The sequence below is a fragment of the Typopeltis vanoorti genome, chromosome 2, assembly GCF_054136105.1.
Source record: "Typopeltis vanoorti isolate ZY-2024b chromosome 2, IOZ_Tvanoo_1.0, whole genome shotgun sequence".
NCBI lineage: Eukaryota > Metazoa > Arthropoda > Arachnida > Uropygi > Thelyphonidae > Typopeltis > Typopeltis vanoorti.
The window spans coordinates 109,484,780-109,505,977 of record NC_143550.1 but is presented as its reverse complement, the minus strand read 5'-3'; the positions used below and the strand labels follow the sequence as shown (position 1 = coordinate 109,505,977).

The window sequence follows — 21,198 nt, the reverse complement described above, 5'->3', positions numbered from 1 at the left end:
CTACGACACTTGAATAATATAATATTAAAATATTGCATAATTTCTCTGAAAAATTTTTTTTCTTCATCTATAACGTTTCATATGGGTTTATATTTAAAATGTAATAAGATTAACAATATCCCATAGAAATAATACATTTCAAATATTTCGAACTTTTTTTTCTGTACCTTTAACAGCATTCGAAGTTACACCTATTTACAAACAACCGCCATTACCATCCCGGTGGTGTTTCAGTATTTGTGATTAGTATAGCATTTAAAGATTCGTTGTTAACTTAGGGGGTTAGCTTGTGTCAGAAACGTAGTGAGCAGCAACATTTTTTGAACCATAAGCAGATTAAGCGGCTAGCCGTATCATTATTTTTGTCTTGTGCTAGCAGATGAACTAGAGTAAATTATGAAGTTCCAGTACAAGGAAGAACATCCTTTTGAAAAGCGGAGAGCAGAAGGAGAAAAGATCAGAAAGAAGTATCCAGACAGAGTTCCTGTAAGTGAAACCTGTTCAAAAAAATTCCTTTAGAATATGACTGATTTCGTTAGTGCCTAAATATAGTATATGCGTATGTAAAGTAGGCATTCGTACTTTTATTTTACTTTTGTCATTTTTAAATTGTCAGTAGAAAACGAATAGATCGGTGAATTGATGTGGTTAGTTACTGCGTATTTGTATCACAACTACTAACTTTTTAGAGATCCTCTATGTTTACATAATCGATGCAAATTCGTTACGCTTTCGTCATTTTAAGTTTTTTGCTTGTTTATTCATTCTTGACGACAAAACCACTATTATAAGATACAATTACGTTTTCAAAGTTGCTTCATTTTCAGTATATTTAACCACACATAAAAATACAATACGTTAGTATATATTATTATTATTATTATTACATGACACCTCCAAGGACTCATCGTACGAGGGCAAAGTGTATTTACCGATATCCAAATATTTTCCCTGGTTTTAATTTTTTTTTTTTTTTTTTCTCAGATTGAATATTGAGTATATTTAAAATTTTTTGTTAAAGTGTTTATTATACTACAAACCCATACAAGCTGTCAGTTGTTATTGTATATATTATTATATTATATAATATGTTAGTATATATTATTATTATTATGTGACACCTCCAAGGACTCATCGTAGGAGGGCAAAGTCTATTTACCGATATCCAAATATTTTCCCTGATTTTAATTTTTTTTTCAGATTGAATATTGAGTATTTTAAATTTTTTGTTAAAGTGTTTATTATACTACAAACCCATACAAGCTGTCAGTTATTATTATTTTGTGTGTGTGTGTGTGAGAGAGAGAGAGAGTTCTATGAGCTGCAAAATGTTGCATTACAGGATTATTATTTCAGTTTTCTCCATTGCACACTCAGCAATCCTTACAATCTCACCTTGATGTATTCAGTCCTCTCTGTATACTGCCACACTAGGGCTTCCATTCTGTTATTTATTTAAACCATCTTATGTTATTGTTGTATCTTACAGTATGCCAAGCCCTTCTTGACCTTGATTGCTTGATGTATTGGATAATATCCTATATGCATGTTCTTGATATCAGCTGAAAGGATATCTTGTTCCTGAGTGTCAGACCATGCACATTCCTCTCTACATGCACATTCCTCTCTATTCCTTGTGTAGCCCACTTTATGAACCACATCTTGAGTTAAATTCATGGTTTTTACTGTTTTTTTTTTTAAAAATCAACAAAAAACATTAGCACATATAATAATTATTATTATTCAGGCCTCCATGGAGTCAAAAGACTCATCGTGGGAGGTCCTTCCTAAGAACAAAGTCTGTCAAGACTCATCTTTGATGACAGGTAATATACACTGGTCACAAATTTCCTTCTCAATTAATTAGGATATCACTTCTGAAGGTATCCTTAATCTTCCCAAAAAGCCATGAAGTTTATTGTTATGTGACACCTTCAAGGACTCATTGAGGAAGGGCACTCTACTCTATTATACACAACACTTCCTCCACTACTTAATCCATCAACTGGACACATCATCTCTGTCAGCCACCAATAGTATTCCTTTTTCTGTAAACTGCATGTGTTCTGGCCAATTTGTCCTTATGCAGGATGAAAAACCCAAGTTTCCATGAGAAAAAATCCTGCTGCTTCCATGTAAGATCAGCTAAATCACCTTCGATGAAAAAGCTCATATAAAAGGAAAATCAAACTGAAGTCTTTTTCAGTTGATGGGCATAGCATATCATTATTCTGTCATTTGCATGATGGAGGCACTTATAATTTTTATAATTCATCTTGATCTTTCTTATAAATATTTTCTTGTAATTTATCATTATGTAAATAAGTTTTGTTTATATTCATGTTCAACCCAATTGAGCTACTTTCCTTAATTTTATTTCTAAGTTTTCTTCTTCTGCAAGAGAACTATATAATTGAAAAGAGGTTAATAAGGAAATTTTGATTCTTCAAGATCATAAAAAGGCAAATGTGAAGAGTTTGGCAATATTTTACCCCCACCCCTTCTATTTTCTTAATTATTGGAAACCATTCAGTGTTGTTATGAGATTTGAGGTAGCATGATTTTTTATATATATATATATATATATTTTTATTTCCCCCTCCCGTGAATGTTTCTTCAGCACCTTGTTTTAATAGTGATTTTAGAGTACTTGAGTGACATTTAGTTATAGAATAAAATGCATTTTCAAAGATTAAAGGACAAGCAGAGGTTTATTATATTTGTTTCATATTATTAGTATTGTCTAAGTATGGCTAAGTATGAATAAATATGGCTAAATTACTGCTCTTTCCTCTGGTTGCATACAATCACATTAATGTATTATTCTATGATATCATTTATCACATTGTAATAACTTTTTCTTTGGTAAGAAGGTATTAATACATAACAAGAAACTATATTCTTATTAGAAATTGTTAATTCTTGACCACAAAGATTAATGAAAATTAACTTATGTATTGGTCAAGTGTAGGTGAATAACTAATTTAATTGCCAGCTTGTGCTGTCGGCTTCTTCAGGGTACAATCAGGAAAGCAAAGAAATGAAAATTGCAAGCTATACGTTAACTGACAATTTTATTTCAATAACAAAATAGTAGTGCATGTGAAACAATACGCATGTCGCGGATACATGATTTACTTGTTGAGATGCATTTTGTAGTTTGCACTGAAGTTCATTTCTTGTGTGTTTATTGATCTAATTAAAGTCTTCCATATATCGGTAGGATTAAACCCTGGTTCCTGTTGAGGTTATTTGTGGAACAAGCGACTGTAGCAGCTTCTTTGAAGATTCTGGAACGGTAGTTTTCCTCTATATATGGCATAAGACTTTTATTCCATTCAATAATGTGGTCGGTTGTAGAGAAGTGGGAAGAAAGACCAGAAATATCTTGTCTGTTGTTTCTAACATAGCTGATGTGTTCTTTTTGTCTCGCTTCGAAGCTTCTAGACGTCTGACCAATGTAACTTAGACCACAGGAACAAGGGATGTTATAAACTCCTGCATGTTTGTAGGAAGGATTGAAATCTTTTGGTGATCTTAGAAATTTCTGGATAGTTTCAACTGGCTTGAAGGTCATTCTAATATTGTGTGGTTTTAGGAGGTGAGCTATTTTTTTTGGAGATGGTACCAACGTTTGGAATAGTTATAGTAGTTATATACTGGGTGTCATCACGTTGTCTTTGCGGTATATCAGAGAAGAGAATCTTGTTAACAAGTCCTCTAGGGTAGCCATTTAGGAGTAGATCGTTTGATATTTTATTTAATTCTTCTTGTAGATCGTTATGGTCTGTGGTGAATTGTATAGCTCTTTTGTTTAGCATATGAATAATGCTGATTATTATTATTATACATGGGAGTTTTCCCAGAAATAATATACATGAATAATGCTGAGTTTTTGGGAGATGTGGTGTGATGAGCTAAAGTTTAGATAACGTCCAATATTTGTCAGTTTTCTATAAACTGAAAAGTTGACACTGTTATTTTCTTTTTTCTTTATTATGATGCTAAGAATGGTAGTTGTTTGTCCTTTTCAAGATCTAGTGTGAATTTGATAGTATGGTGGAACATATTGATTTTGTTTAGGTAATCTAATAGCTCTTCCTTTTTGTGGTTCCAAATGATAAAGATGTCATCAACAAATCTGAACCATGCCTTAGGTTTTGGATTAATTTGAGATAAGATTTTACTTACAAGATCTTCCATAAATAAGTCAGCACAAGAGGGTGAGAGGGGAGGCTGCCCATGGCCAATCCAGTTAATTGTTTGTAAATTGTTTTCTTCCATACGAAATAGTTAGAAGATAGATAGTGGCTAAACAATGAAGAGACGTCTTGTGGGAATAAATTGTCTAAGATGTTGATAACTTCAACCACTGGAATGTTGATAAACCGGGAAGTGACATCAAGGCTGGCAAGTATATCATTTTCAGAGAGATAGAGAGGTTTTTTAATTTTTCTATAGAATGTCGAGAGTTTTTAATATAAGTATCTGAATTATGGATGTGTTCTTCTTTAAGTTGAGTAGCGTTCTTTTTTTCCATGGGAGGTGACATTGGTGTGAGGAGATCTTGAAAAAAGAACGCTACTCAACTTAAAGAACAACAAAGACATCATCATACTTAAGGCAGACAAAGGGAACAGCACTGTCATCTTAAACACAAAACATTATGAAGACAAACTCAACAATCTTTTATCGGATACGTCTGTCTATAATGTACTTAATACGGATGCTACGTTAAAATAACCATAACGATATCAATGAATTATTACGTCAGATGACAAACTAGCCTACAGATCTAATTAAAAAGTTAAAGTCTATGCATCCTCTACTCCTAGACTATTCGGCGTTCCAAAAGTACATAAGGATGGCTCCCCATTATGCCCAATAGTGGATGGAATCAACTCTCCAACGTATTTACTGTTAAAATATCTAGCTAAAATTCTACAACAACACATCCATAATTCAGATACTTATATTAAAAACTCTCAACATTCTATAGAAAAATTAAAAAATCTCTCTGAAAATGATATACTTGCCAGCCTTGATGTCACTTCCCGGTTTACCAACATTCCAGTGGTTGAAGTTATCAACATCTTAGACAATTTATTCCCACAAGACGTCTCTTCATTGTTTAGCCACTATCTATCTTCTAACTATTTCATATGGAAGAAAACAATATACAAACAATTAACTGGATTGGCCATGGGCAGCCTCCCCTCTCACCCTCTTATGCTGACTTATTTATGGAAGATCTTGAAAGTAAAATCTTATCTTACATTAATCCAAAACCTAAGGCATGGTTCAGATTTGTTGATGACATCTTTATCATTTGGAACCACAAAAAGGAAGAGCTATTAGATTACCTAAACAAAATCAATATGTTCCACCATACTATCAAATTCACACTAGATCTTGAAAAGGACAAACAACTACCATTCCTAGACATCATAATAAAGAAAAAAGAAAATAACAGTGTCAACTTTTCAGTTTATAGAAAACCAACAAATACTGGATGTTATCTAAACTTTAGCTCATCACACCACATCTCTCAAAAACTCAGCATTATTCATATGCTAAAGAAAAGAGCTATACAATTCACCACAGACCATAATGATCTACAAGAAGAATTAAATAAAATATCAAATGATCTACTCCTAAATGGCTACCCTAGAGGACTTGTTAACAAGATTCTCTTCTCTTGATATACTGCAAAGACAACGTGATGACACCCGGTATATAACTACTATAACTATTCCATACGTTGGCACCATCTCCAAAAAACTAGCTCGCCTCCTAAAACCACACAATATTAGAGTGACCTTCAAGCCAGTTGAAACTATCCAGAAATTTCTAAGATCACCAAAAGATTTCAATCCTTCCTACAAACATGCAGGAGTTTATAACATCCCTTGTTCCTGTGGTCTAAGTTACATTGGTCAGACGTCTAGAAGCTTCGAAGTGAGGCAAAAGGAATACATCGGCTATGTTAGAAACAACAGACAAGATATTTCTGGACTTTCTTCCCACTTCTCTACAACCAACCAAATTATTGAATGGAATAAGTCTTATGCCATATATAGAGGAAAACTACCGTTCCAGAATCTCCAAAGAAGCTGCTACAGTCGCTCATTCCACAAATAATCTTAACAGGAACCAGGGTTTAATCCTACCAGATATATGGAAGACTTTAATTCGATCAATAAACACAAGAAATGAACTTCAGTGCAAACTACAAAATGCATCTCAATAAGTAAATCATGTATCTGCGACATACGTATTGTTTCACGAGCACTACTATTTTGTTATTGAAATAGAATTGTCAGTTAACGTATAGCTTGTAATTTTCGTTTCTTTGCTTTCCTGATTGTACCCTGAAGAAGCCGACAGCACAAGCTGGCAATTAAATTGGTTATTCACCTACACTTGACCAATATCTAAATAATAGTTAATTTTTATTCTTTACCCAAGTGTGAGCAGTTTGCATGTTATGTATAATATAATATCACATATTATTAATAATATAGCCTTTAAGTTTTGCATTTTATTTTCAGTCTTTTTCTGAATAACTATTATTAACACGCTAATCTATGCTTCTGGGATTTTTCTCTACTGCTTCAAGCAGGTAATCAACCACTATTTGTACTCCTAATTTCAGCAGTTTCTTTCTGAGTTCCCCAATTACTCTTCACTCTTTCCCTTAACCATTTTCAAGACTGCCTAAACCTAGTCTCTCGTATCTGCCATGTCCAGTTTACAGTTACTTTTACTTTCTTCGAGATGATATGTGTGTTTGTTGCTGAAATATTCGTTTTCTTTAATTCTGTTTATTATTCCATTTCTGTCTTTAATTTATTATTCTTTTCCTTTAGCGCAGCCATTCTTTTTCCTCATGTCAAGGATCTCAGAACCTTCATGTTTCCATTATGTTGTTTATTTTTCTGATGTCACAAGATGAAATTTCTCATGCTCTTTCTTTTTTGCTTGTTTTTTGCATATTTCTGAGTATTGAAATTTTTGTTTTAGCATATATTTTTACTGCTCTTTCAACGCCTGTGGAATCGCCCCCCCCCCCCCTCATCTGTAAATATTATTTCTATGGAACTACGAGGGTGGTCTGAAAAGTTCTCGGCCTAACAATGAAAAAATGAATTTATAATTTCAAAATTAATTTTATTTTTCAACATAATCTCCCTTAGGACTAATACATTTTTTTCCAGCACCATTATCCTGTACCTCTAGTGGTTCTCAGTAAGATCTGCAAAATACCTCTCTCAACAGTTGCAATCACCTTTTGATTCAAAGAAAAATGTTGACCAGCGAGGAAGAGTTTTAGTTTTGGGAAGAGATAGAAGTCAGAGGGAGCCAAATCTGGAGAATAGGGTGGATGTTCCAACAATTCATAGTGTAGATTTTCCCATTGCCGAAATACCTTTGTGGGCAAGTGCGTTGTCCTGATGAAAGATGATTTTTTTTTCTGCAAGCCGGATCTTTTCTCACACATTTTTTTGTCTAGTCTGGTTAAAATATCAGAATAATATTCCTTTAGTATCCCAAAACACCAATGCCATGACCTTTCCTGCTGATGGAACCGACTTTGTCTTATTTGACACTGAACAGCCCAGCTTCTGTCCACTGTTTTGACTGCTGTTTAGATTCTGGTGTGTAATGGTGAATCCAAGTCTCATCCATAGTAATAAATCAACACGTAAAATCTCTTATTAAAACGCTCCAAGCACTGCTCAGAGATTTTCATGTGAGTGCATTTTTGATCTGCTGTGAGCAAGTGCAGCACCCATCTTGCACAAAGCTTTTTCATTTGCAATTCTTTTGAAATGCCTATAGTTTCAGCAACCTCATGCACTTTGCCTCGCCAGTCATCCAATACCATATTGTGCACTTGAACAATGATTTCTGGTGGTGTTACACTTTTTGGACATCCTTGACGTGGATCATCTTCAAGGCTGGTATGGCCATGTTTAAACTCGGCAGCCCATTTCTTAATTGTCAAAAATTGTCAAAAACAAAGGAGAAGAGTGCCCATAAACTTTTATGAACTTGGAATGAATTTCTTTTGGTGTTTAGCATCCATACAATCCATGGATGCTTATGACAGATGTACCAACTTAGAAAAAAAAACTTGCTGATAGTGTTGCCATCTATATATACCACCCTTGTATTCATTGCAGCCTACATTAGTCTATAATGTATTCTGGGATAGTGTAGTTTGTATGGATGTCTAAAAATCTTATTGCAATATATATTTTTAAGAATTTAAATATTTTTCATTAATGAAAACTGTAAATTGTGAAAATTATAATAAAAAAAATGACATGTATTTTATTTAAAATATTTTGCATTGCCTCCCAGAAGTGTTTACTAGAACTGGATTTTCACAGAACAGTTTGATTATCACTGTTTCAGATTTTCTTTGTCTCAATTTTTTTTTTTCTTCCACCTCTTTCTTCTCCTTTGTAGCTTTTTTACTTAGAGTATTGCACCACAAGCCACCTGTACCCTCCCCCTTCCCAAGAAAAACAGAAGAATCTTGAACAACCTAGACACCATTATGATCCTGGTGGAAAGCCACCAGTTTTGCTCAAGAGATGTGCTTCTGAACTAACACCTAACTTTATCTTCTGTACACAATATTATACTCAGATGCCATATGCTCTATAGCATGGAAGTAAGCCCACATACAGCCAATTCCAGAAAAAGGTAATATCTATTTACCATTCAGTTATTGACTTATTGGTCTTACTTCACTGTTTGCTAAAATAATGGAGAAGGTCAGCAGTCAACTTCTTTGACATCTGGAGGACTGTCATCTAATCAGTGACTACCAGTATGGTAGTCACTGATTAGATAACATAGAAGCCATTCAAGATCTATAGCAGGTCTGGCCTGCATCTCACCTCTGGACACATGGCATGGAAAAGTTTGGAGTAACTTGCTGTTGCACTTGACATTTCCAATGCATTTAATAGGGTCTGGTATTGAGGGTTTCTTAGTAAATTGTCATCTTATTGTTTGCTTCATCCTTTTGTAACTGGATTGCCAGTTTTCTCTTGGGATGTTCCCTATGGTGGAAAAAGCTCTCTCTTCAGAGTTTCCCATTCAGTATAGGTGTTCCTTGGGGTTCTGTCATTTCACTCACCCTCATACATATAAATCCTTATATATATTTTATTTATATACTAAACCTTTGTAGTATATAAAGTCATCTTCAGTGCTTCCAAACAGTTTTGCCTATTTTTCTCAAAGAAGATCTTAGTTCTTTTCCACTGACTTTTTGATAATGCTCAAAACCAGATCTATTTTCTCAGGAAGACTTTTGCTCTTTGTTTTTTTGTAGCATCTTCAGCTTCCAGAAAAGATGATGCATGTTTTTTAGCTCAAGACATTACTTCTCTCCTGTTCAGTTGCTTGCTGTCTGTTCCTTACTCTGTTGCTTACTTAAATCTGCCCAACTATGGAATGCTGCTCTCACATTTGGAATGATACACTTATGACTTGTTTAAAAATTCTTGATCCAGTTCAAAAGAAAGCAGTTTGATTGATTGCCTTTATTACAGACTCTTCAACCACTGTCTATAAACAGTCTGTTTTCATATTGTCTCTCTTCTATAGATATTTTCATGGGCACTGTTCAACACTAGCATCTGTTATGTCCCCTATTTCTGCTAAACCTAGAGGAATATGAGCAGCAGCTGCACAACATCTTTTTTTTTTAACAGTTGAATTGCATCATTACAAAACCTCTTACTTTTAGCATCTACCTCAATTCTGCAGAACAGCCTTCCCTGTGAAATATTTCCCAAGGACTATGACCTGAACCAGCTCTTTAAAAAGAATACCAATAGATTATTTTATTGTTGATTCCAGACTTCACATGACATGTATTTGCTGTCTCATGTGGCTTCTCATATACAGGAATGTTATTTAAAATAAGAAAATAAAATCAACCTCTGAACAGCTATTAACTGTGTACAAATCATATATTCATCCAACATCAAATACTTAGACATCTGAGGTGGTATCCCTGAAGACTTCTTAAAAATACCTGACTTGATACAGAAAAACAACAGTAAGGTTGATTAATGACCTATTTCACCAATTCATGCTTCTCTTTTACTCAGACATTCAGTTTCTCCAGGTGTTTGCATTTTCCATAGTGACTTCATTAGAATTGCCACTGATAATATCTCCTCTCTCTTAAAATATACGTCAATTTTCTGCATTTATCTATTCAAAGTGTGATTTGGATTTGATGAGAGGGTGTTTTTAACTACCTTGGTGCACTTGAAAGCCTTCATTTCAGTTATTCATTGGAGCATGTGTTTGGATCAGAAGAATGAAAGCATTAATCAGTCCAAGGAAAGTATCTAGGTGAAAGCTTTTTTGTTAATTTCTTTCCTGTTTTAAGCAGAGCTGACATCCATATGGTATATTTGGAAAGAGAACTGGTTAAAAAGACATAAAGGTGTTGAAAGTAGAGTGTATTATTGTGTATATTGGACACAATAAAATTAGTCAATGATCATTTATTCACATACACCAAATCTCTTGGCATTGTGCCAGCTTGGTCAGTGGAATTGGAGAAGAGAATTTAACTACTTAGGAATGTGAGGCTTCATTTAAACAGTTTATTGTTTTAGGTATTTGGGCTTTAAAAAAAAAAAAAATTTCAGACCTCCATGGAGTCATATGACTCAACATGAGAAGCCAATCTCAGACAACACTTCTTAACCTCGTTCACTGTCTGCAAATTCACCATGCTATCAGGCAGTGAATTCCATCCTCTTACTCACCACCTCATTTTGCAACTTCCAGAGATGGCCTCCTCTCTTTTTTCTACCATATGAAAATCTTCCCTCCCCGTTTTCAATCCTGGAAATACCTCTCTCCCTTTGTTTTTCTATCCACCCACCTATAGTTTGCATCCCCTCAATCTGTTCTCATAACTAGCATTGTAAAGTCCTGATATCATTTTCGTTGTCTCTCTGCTCTCTCCAAGATTAATTCATCCTCTTCAAATCCCAGTGACCAGAGATCTGGGCACAGTAGTCCAGATGTGGATTATCTAAAAATGGGGGATGGGATTGATGCCAGAAGTGGCTTGAGTTTCATGTTCATCTCCAAAGTAGAGTTTCTGGACTATGTAAAAATAAAAAATTATAAAAATATATAAAAAATTAATAAAAATGGGGGAGGGGATCCTTAGCCTTGTTCTCGTGAGATGTTATCTCCTTTCAGGAAGTTGACTACCATGAGTGTCTGCCATGTATGGTTTTGTGCTTCTCTTTTACATTCTTCATAGGACAAAAGGGTCCAGTCGTTAACATTTCCTATCCTGTCTGTTCTTTGTCTTCCTCTTCTTCTTTTTCCTTGTATCATTTCTTCTAGAAGTGTTTTTTGGATTCATGCCTTAGTATGTGACCAAGGTAGGTGGTTTTCCCTTTTCTTAATAGTTTTCAACAGATTCCTATCTTCTCCAATCATCTCTAATATTTCTAAATTAGTTTTTTTGGCAGTTCATGGGACTCTAAGAATTCCATAAAGAAACCCATAGCCTACCCATGGTATAAATGTACTATAGGTTTACTAATAACCTTTCAGAGGTGAGAACAACAACAAAAAAAAAAAAGATGTCAAAAAGGCAGGCTGGGTTCAGTGGTTCACATCATTTATATTGGAATTGAGTGTGGATGTTGAAGTGAATGTGATTTTTTGTAGGGGAGTTGTTGTTTTTCTAATTTTTGGTTAGGGGTTATTTTAGCTTACCCATATGTATAATGGTATAATCTTGTCTTTCTCCTGCTCATTAGGAACTGTACTCATGTTGAGATGCAAATTGAATAACAAAGGTCAAGTGACAGTTAATTCTCTTCTACATTCCTTCAAAGCACATGTTGTTATCCTCTTTAGTTCCTTATTGTGTTTGAATCAAGCTACTGCATAGTTTAATCCCTTCTAGTTCGACCTTAGCATCTAAATAGCTAATGGATCTATCAGACATGTACCTTACTCTAAAAGTAATTACCTAACATCTCATCTAATTCTTAGTTATCTTGACACTTTCCTGTCTTCTGCATTAACCAAAATTATTCTTCCATTGTCATTTTTCATTTTTACTTGCCTAATAGTGAAAAAGTTATCTTGGATTTCATTTTCCTTTATCCTGTAAGGCTAACTACTATTTATCTGATTTTGTCTTCCTCACCACTTCTGTCACTCTGCTAACCTGCTTTTCATTTTTTTATTAATACTGTTCCTGGGCATGTTTTTCATTTTTCTCTTAATATTGTATCTAACTACCATGCAGTTTATTATCCAAACCATTGATGTAGTTGGATAATAGCGTCCTTCAGAACCACTTCCCATGCAGTGTTTCATCCAATGCTACTGCTGTTTGAAGCTTCTTTTTCAGTAACATAATCACCTGCCTTATACAGCAATCCCTCGATTAATGCGTTCTTTAAAACAGGCACATTAATCGAAAATGCACTAATTGAATATAATAACCTATGGGAAAATGTATAATTTGTTCCTCAGATTTTTTTTTTGACCCTTAAGTTTTTTTATAAAAGAATTAGGATATGTCTCAGGTTAAAGGAAAACCATGAAGCTGAAAGACAATAAAATATATTCAGAATATAAATTTATTATTCTGCTTCTTAACAGAGAATTGAGCTAACATAGTTTGGCAGGCATTCTGTTTCTTTTTTTCATACAACTGACAGTATGGCCCTATTGCCTCTTCTGCAAATTTTACTGGTTCTCTCTTCACCAGGGTCAATCTCTAAGCATTGCTGCTTAAAAACTTTGATTGTACGAAAACTATTTTCAAATTGTTTCTGTGAAACCTTTTGGGCTTGTCAGTGATTTAAATATTCTTCAGGATCTTCCATCTAAATTTAGCAGGTCGGAATCACTCAGCTTCTCAGAATGAGATTTTACTAACTTAGATTCATTTGAAAAGCCTTTAAAATCATTTGCACAATGTAGAAGAAGGTGCTTCCAAACGGCTAGCAGTAATCTCATTCGACTTTGCGACTTTATAACCAGGCTGAGATTTCTCTAATTTGGTTAGAAAAGTCTTAGAAGGCATTCGCTTCCAAAAAAAGGCCAGTTTCATCGACATTAAATATTTGTTGATCACAATAGTCCCCTTCTTACACAATTTTCTTCAAAATTTCTGGATATCCCCTTATCTGCAATTGCAGCTTCACCTGTGATTAGAACATTATGTAAGCTATTTCTCTTTTTGAAACGCTTAAATCACCCAGCACTAACGAGGAATTCTTCTTCTTTTCCATCATCGATAGCCCTTTCTTTCTGGGTTGCAAAGAGACGATGATTTTGGATTCAATAAGGGCAGTTTTTAGCAGGATCTGTTTTTAGTTACAATCTTCTATTTATATGAATCAAAGTCTCTCTAATTCAATCATTATAATACTTTGATTTCGAATGCATGCATGATGAACTTGAAGCAGCCTTACCTTTCTCTTTGTATTCAACAATTGATTCACCCATTTTTGTGTTCTTGTCCTATCTTTGCTATGGACTCGCCTTGTTCATTTTTCTTTATTATTTCAATTTTTTCTTCCAATCAGATTACTTTTCGAATCATTTTCACTTCTATTTTTTTGCTCACTAATTCTTTTACTCATGATTAAAGGTAAGGAAAATATTTTAAAATAAAAAAGTAAGGAAAACAATTCCATGAGATATGATCAACAAAATGTTATGTAAAGCAGATGACATAAATTTCGGTCGTAAATTTGGAACATAGTGTACATGGAAATAGTGTAGTATGCCATTAAAAAATAACTTTGTAAAATGTTTCAAATCGGTAACAAAATCATTTCATCCTGTGAACAATATTTTAAAATGGTGAGCCATAAAAAATGTATGGATCGAAAATTTTTAAAATCTTTAACATTTATTTTTAAGATGTATATAGGCACTAATCGAATTTTAGAGTCGCACTAATCAGGGACGCATTAATCGAGAGATTGCTGTAGTTCCATTTCCACTTTTTTTTTTTTAATCAAAGCTCACACATGATTTGCTACCTACCAAGTTAAAATTGTATTATCTTTCCAGTTAGAGGTAAAACAGCTACATCATTTTAAATACAGATTCTCAGATGCCATTACTAGATGCAATATTCATGCATCATGAGTCCTTTCTATCACATGCCACTTAAGGTAGTTATCCCTCATTAATTCTATCCCCCCCCCCATCTGTGTTCTTTCTCCTCCTCCCTTTTCATAGTTGAATTCACCCATAATCGATGGGTGATTTCAGTTACTTCTATTCGTACCGCTTTTTATGCAGTTGTCTCTTTAGATAACTTAGCACTATAGCAGCATACAATGGTGTATTTTGTCCTTAACCTCTACCTCAAACCAAGCAGCTTTGAATTCACTGCCTGTCTGACTTGTAATACCACCACCATCATTTGGGATCACTCTTCGTTTGGATTTATTCCATAGTAATTATTTGCAATACTTCTCACTCTTTCTATCCTCTCTAAATTCTGTACCCATCACATACTATTCCTGTAAAAATAGCCAATAATTTTTAATCCCATTTCATTTCTAATGCTAAAATTTCATTGGCTTTCATCATAAAATATTAATACCAGAATCACGTTTAATATTTTTATTTGTAAAATTTTTGGCTGTTTTTTAGCCATTGTCAATACAGTTATAGGAAAACTCTGAAAAGAACAATTTAGTTGAAAGCACGTGATATTATGTGCACTGTAGGCTGCAGGAAAATAGCTCTGTTTGTTAATAGTTTAATAATTTATTCAAAATAAATTACAATTAAGGACCACATGAATGGTGAGTATTAGTTAATATAACTTCCCAAAATTGAGAAAGGTTTAGACAATTGCCTTTGTTCTGGTTTTTGTCTTTTGGTGAGATAAGGAATGTAATAAGTTTGTGAACTGAATGGAAAGTGATTTCTACGTTAATCTCCTAAAGTAATCTGGCTATTCCATATGTTAAGTCCCTTAACATATGGAATACAAATTCTGGTAATTTCTTCTTGAGGAGGGTATTGATTATCTTTTTGATAGTTTTTTTTTTCATTATAACCGTAGCAATAAAGGTAGCTTGATAATAAACAGTTACATCATGAAGGAAAGGATCTTCTAAACAAAGAATTAAACAGTTCTTTGTTTAGAAGAGAATCTGTACAACAAATTTCATGAGTTCTGTCAAAGATTTGATTACACCATATTTCTGATAAGGGTGATGATGAGAGTTAGAATCAATGTATTAACCAGTATGATTTGGTTTTCTATACACTGAGAACTGTAAGCTACCATTTTAGTTGACGTAGAATGAGAACATCCAGAAAAGGAAGACAATTTTCTACTTCCAGGGTAAATTTAATTCTTGGGTTTATTGAATTAATATTTTCAAGAAATTCATGAAAATTGGACAAGGAGGAGTTCCATACAGCAAACATATCATCAACATATATCCGATTTATCCCATAGCTGTTTCCTCTATTTGTTTATACAGTTTTTTCTGGCATCTAAAGTATCCTACATTAATGACCAAGTCGAATAAGATTACAATATCACTGTTTACAAATATCCCTCTTACAGAGGGATATTTGTAAACAGTGAGATTACATCAAAACTTAGTAGAAGATCTCTGGGTCGTGAGGAGATAATCTTGAAATTTTATTCTTAAAATATATTAAATTTTTTTATGAAGGAAGCAGAATTTTCAGTAAATGTAGAAAGAAAATTAGATGAGTATTTTTGAGACTTTGTACATAGGACATCCTATGCAGTTCACAATAGGTCTTAACGGCACATCTTCTTTATGCAATTTATCTATAAAACACAGGATTCAATGGAACAAAACCAAAATGTTGCACAAAAGTTACTTTCTTCTGGAAAGACTACAAAGAAAGCTGTAAAGCACACATTCACAATCTGAATAAAAGTGATTGCTCAAAACTTCTTAATTTTGGGAAGTTTTATTAACTAATACTCAACGTTCATGTGTTCCTTAATTGTAATTAAATTTTGCTTATATTTAAAAAATAATTAACTAAATTAATTTTGTAATTTAAGTTAAGGGATATTATATCCCATATTGTTTCTTAGCCGAATATAGAAACTATATAAAGTTCTGTGATTCCAAGCGTAAGCAAATACCTGGATAGTGCAGCACCTGATCCCTTAGGTAGTGCAAGCTGAGGCAACTCATAGAAAGGGTGGAGCAAGCTCCGATCACTATTATTGATATTTACCCATAATACGAACTTAGCTCCTAGGAGCTGTATTATTGTTCAACATTATGAGAGAAGGCCACTACCCAGACCGGGTAGTGACCTATAATATCCCTTAACTTAAATAAGTTCATGTCGCCGAATTGAAGCCTTTGGCTCTTCATATAATTAGTAATTTATTAGGACACCTTCTTGGCAATTCTCATAAAAGGGATGCAAGTTCTGTTCGCTACAAACTTGGTATTAATTAGGTCTACCTACTCACTGATGAGACCTCAGAAAAGGTTGAAACTGGTCTGGGTAGTGACCAGTTTCAACTTAAATCGCAGATAAGATTTAAGTATCCTTCCAAAAGAAGAAAACACTTCACTAAGCATGGAAATACTTCTAACTCTCAACACTCTACCAAGAAACGTAAAACACTATTCTACAGTCGTGATAAACTATCCCCTTAAGTCACATAGGGTCGATTTTTATGAGCAGTGCATTGGTATGCAGGAATCAGGCAAATTATTTGACAAAGAAAACAATTTATTCATACTATTTAAGTTACATAAAAGGTTAATACTAAGCACACAAAATATTTCTGACTCTATACTTCTCATTAACTATAGCTTGGATCTTAACTTATTCAACCTAGTTCAATAATCTTTCACTACATACACAGACTATGGTATTAATTGTGCCTACACTCAATTCATATATTAGAATGACCTACTATGCTATACAACAGGCAAGTTAAATAATAGGTAACAATAAATGCTATCTTATTTCACAATTAAACAGGTGAATTCTCAATATATAGCTAACTGACTACATTCCTAAACAATGCTAACAAACAAATATGCTAGAGCAATCTTTGCTACAATTCTTGCCTTTAGTTAATCATATATAGAAGACCTTACTTTGTATTAAATCATCTAGTCCATGTCGGCAAATCCTTGAGATCGTTACCATCTATTTCATTCCGATATTTCTTTTCACTTACAGGCACCTTTTAACGACATCGACGGGGCACTTTTGCGGCTGGAAGTCTGGGACTTCTTCTTTCACTGCTTAATCAACACATCTAATTTCTTTGGGTATCTGTTGGCAGGAACAGGACCCTTGACCTAGAATCGACGGGATATATACGAACCGAGAGCTGGAACAGAAAACTGGGTGAAAGCATGCTTATCCAGCGACTACCATTGATTACAGCCTCTCCTCTTTCAGTGGTCCTCTGGCTACCTACGACCAACCTTCTCCCACGAACAAAACTGAGTGACCTGTGACCTTTTCCCTCAATGTCTCCTCTTTTAAGCTGCTACATTGACCTTGGATTTTGCTACCCTTTCATTCCCTTGTGTATTCACTCTTTCATCTTCTTTTAAGTTCAACCTTCTCTTTGTTCTCGTCTGTGCACCCTTTTGATTGTAAGTTGCCGGCCAGTGGAAAGTTGTTTGAACCTTTATACTGATTTTGTAGGTGTTTATGCACAGAGCTTGTAAGCACTTTCTCATACACAAAAGCCATAACCTTTTTTTATGCCCTCGTAGAAAGCTATTACACAACGTTCCGGCAGCAAAACATTGCCTTTGTTTTTAACTCTAAAATATTTCTTGTTAAAGGAGTATATACAGTTAATTTACAAAGGGTTATTTATAATAATATCTAGCACAAAATATACAGAGACACAAATAAGGTTATTTACAGTTCTCATGGAACTTGACCTGTGTAAAAATCGATGTAAAGCGCTTGGATATTTTTAAGCCACATAGAGTTTTCACAATATCAAGTTGCAAAGGCATCCTTTTCTTTTATTCAAAAAAGAAAGTGTAGAAAGTTTTTTTTTTTGCTTAGTTCTGAAGTATATTATACTTGACAAGAAATTCTTGTCAATCTTTTACACAAGCATAAGGAAACAGTATTTTCATGTGAAGTATCTTCACAGCTAGTCTTCTTGCATATAGAAGCTTTGCAGGAGTTTTTCCCACTTACAGATTAGCAGACAAAACAAAAGGGGAGGGAAATATTGTTTACTTTTTCCTTCCTTCCAAAGGTGGCATTTGATTTGTTCAGGAAAATATAGATCCTGTGTTTTGCTCATATTAGATTAAACTGGAGGACTTCACATGAAGATTGGAATTTGTAGCTTACTTTTCACTTTTTAGTTATAATTGATATGCTTCAAGACAGAAGTAAGAGGTGTTCAGTCATTTGAGTATATTTGCATACACTGCAGAACAGGTTGCCAAAGTTGTAATGTAGACACTTAACTTGCTTCACTAAGAGGCATGGTCCACTGTGCTTTGGGTATACTTTGTTGTTGTTGCTGAGATTTTTTGAAGGCATTTTCTATGTTGTCCCTCGATGAGTCCTTGGACTCCCTGGAGGTGTCAAATAATAATAATTATTGTGTTTGGGAAAGCTTGGTAAAAGAGGTTGAACAAACACCATTGAATATTGCATGGTTTATACATATGCACTGTGAATATTTCCAGCTGTGCATAGGCACCCCTAAAGAAAAGGAAAAAACACTAGAAAATTTTCCAAAAATCTTTTCCTAATTAAAATTCATTTTTTTTTATTTATGTTGTTACTATTTATGAATTAGCGATCACTGCAGATGCTCAGTCATAGGTCGTATGCAATGCGTAGTGTGTATTCGCAAATCATCTACTCACCCCCCCCCCCCCCCAGGTTAAATCTTGAGTGCTCGGCCCACTCCAAGATTAAATCCTGAGTGTACCACTGCCCTAAATATTTTAATAACATGGCGGCATACCATTTTATTACTTGTATACAAAAATATATATAATTTCTGCATACATTTAACCTTTAGAATATGTTCAGATTTAGATAGTATGATAGTACAACATGAAAAAGTTACATCATTACGAACTTCCTATCAACAATTTTCCTCCAAATTAATCTTATCTGTGAAGACTCCAATATTATCAATTTTTTTTCTTTTTTTTATGTGGATTCCATCTACGGATGATTTATTTATAAACTTAAGCTTATACAGTGGCTGGGCTACGGATTTTTTTTTTATTATTTTATTTATTTAATTGCTTTTATGTGTTTTTCACATTGTCTGGAAATCCTGCTTTAGAGACCAAACATGGAATTTTTCAAGGCACTTGAAGCCTACAGTAACCAGGGTGGTGGTCTTTTACAATGAACCTAAAAACACGTGGATAGGCTTATGTGTTTGTCAGACATGTTGTAATAGGTTTCACGGTATGATAAGAACACAGATGATTAAGAAAATAACTATTTATTAACTTAAAAGCTAATATTTCGCTGGTATTATATCCAGCTCCAACTCACAAAAGAATAAGGTGTGCAAGTTACTGAACAAAATCACTTCCTGGCCTAAAGAAATTATCAAAAAACTCAAACCCTTGCACGTTAAAGCACAGAATATATGGTGCTCCTAAAATACACAAACAAGGTACACCTTTGCATCCTATTGTAGATAGTATAAACAGTCCTACATATAAACTAGCTAAACATTTAGCAAAATTACTAACCACTTACAGAAACAATTCTCTCTCTTTTGTTAAAAATATTACCCACCTCAAAAGTATTTTAGAAAACCACACCTTAAATAGTTCAGACCTAATGGTGAGTTTTGATATCACCTCATTATTCACTAATGTACCACAGATTGAAACACTTACTAAATTCACAATTTCCCCCAGATATATTTCAGCTATTTAAATTCACAGTACAGGCAGGTTATTTTACATGGAAAGGGAAAATATACAAACATTTAGATGGGACAGCTATGGGTTCACCCCTTTCTCCCCCCTTAGCCAACTTCTACATAGACCATCTGGAAATATTAGCTATCAACACAGCCACTCTCAAACCTAGTCTCTGGCTACGCTATGTTGACGATGTGTTTGCTATTTGGCCACATGGCCCAGACACATTGAATACGTTTTTAGTGCATCTAAATAGCCAGCACCCTAAAATCCACTTTACAATGGAACTAGACTGCCTGCTCTTCCTGGACACACTGATCACATGTCTTCCAGAAGGTTCCTTATCATTTTTGGTTTATAGAAAACCCACACATACAGGGAGATACTTACACAAACAATCATACCATCACCATTCTCAACAATATGGTATCTTAAAAACACTAACCCATAGAGCTAGAGCAATCTGTTCCAATGACATTGCTCTCACTGCTGAACTTTCTCACCTACGTCAAACCTTCTTAACCAATGGTTATAATCCCCATAAAATAGATAACATACTAAATGCTACCCATAAATCCCCTCTATCTACCACAGAAGACTACAATAAAACCATCACCATCCCATACATTAAAGGCACATCTGAAAAGATATCTAGGTTGCTTAACAAACACCAAGTTACGCACAGTATTTAAACCTTATGTAAAATTAGCAACTCTTATCCGTTCACCTAAGGACAAATGCACTCCTTTATCACATCCAGGAGCCTATGAAGTGCCCTGTTCTTGCCATCAAGCCTACTACGGACAGACAGGAAGAAATGTGGACATCTGCCTCAGTGAACACAAAAAATATATCCGACACTTTCGCTATGGTAAGTCGGGTCTGGCAGACCATGCTTTGGATACCCCCTGCATACAGGATCAATTGGAAAGAAACAAAAGTAATGCACAGAAGCTTCTACAAGTCAGAGAGGTTGTTCCTGGAATCAACAGAAGCCTTAAAACATACTCCAAACCTTAACAAGTATGGCTGTATAAATCTACCAAAGATGTGGGAGACAGTCATCCTAAGACCAAATTAATATTTATTACTTTTATTTTTTATTTTTTTCAAACTTTCTAAGACTATCATTTGGACTACTATTTCAAAACTTTGAACTTTCATTTTTTTTTTTATTTTTATCTAGATGGCGCCATATTAGGACTTTAGTCTTGTGTTGCACGCTGCAGTCACTTATACT

At 34.2% G+C, this 21,198-nt stretch overlaps 1 protein-coding gene across 1 annotated transcript in view; it reads left to right on the top strand.

Moving 5' to 3' along the window:
- The first annotated feature begins 200 nt into the window (after positions 1-200).
- Positions 201-21,198, top strand: part of Atg8a (GABA type A receptor-associated protein autophagy-related 8a) — a 40,599-nt gene continuing 19,601 nt past the window's right edge. The window contains exon 1 of the mRNA XM_090412571.1: positions 201-486. Within this exon, the coding sequence (XP_090268697.1) occupies positions 397-486 (90 nt within the window). The 5' untranslated portion in view covers positions 201-396. The remainder of the gene's footprint in view (positions 487-21,198) is intronic.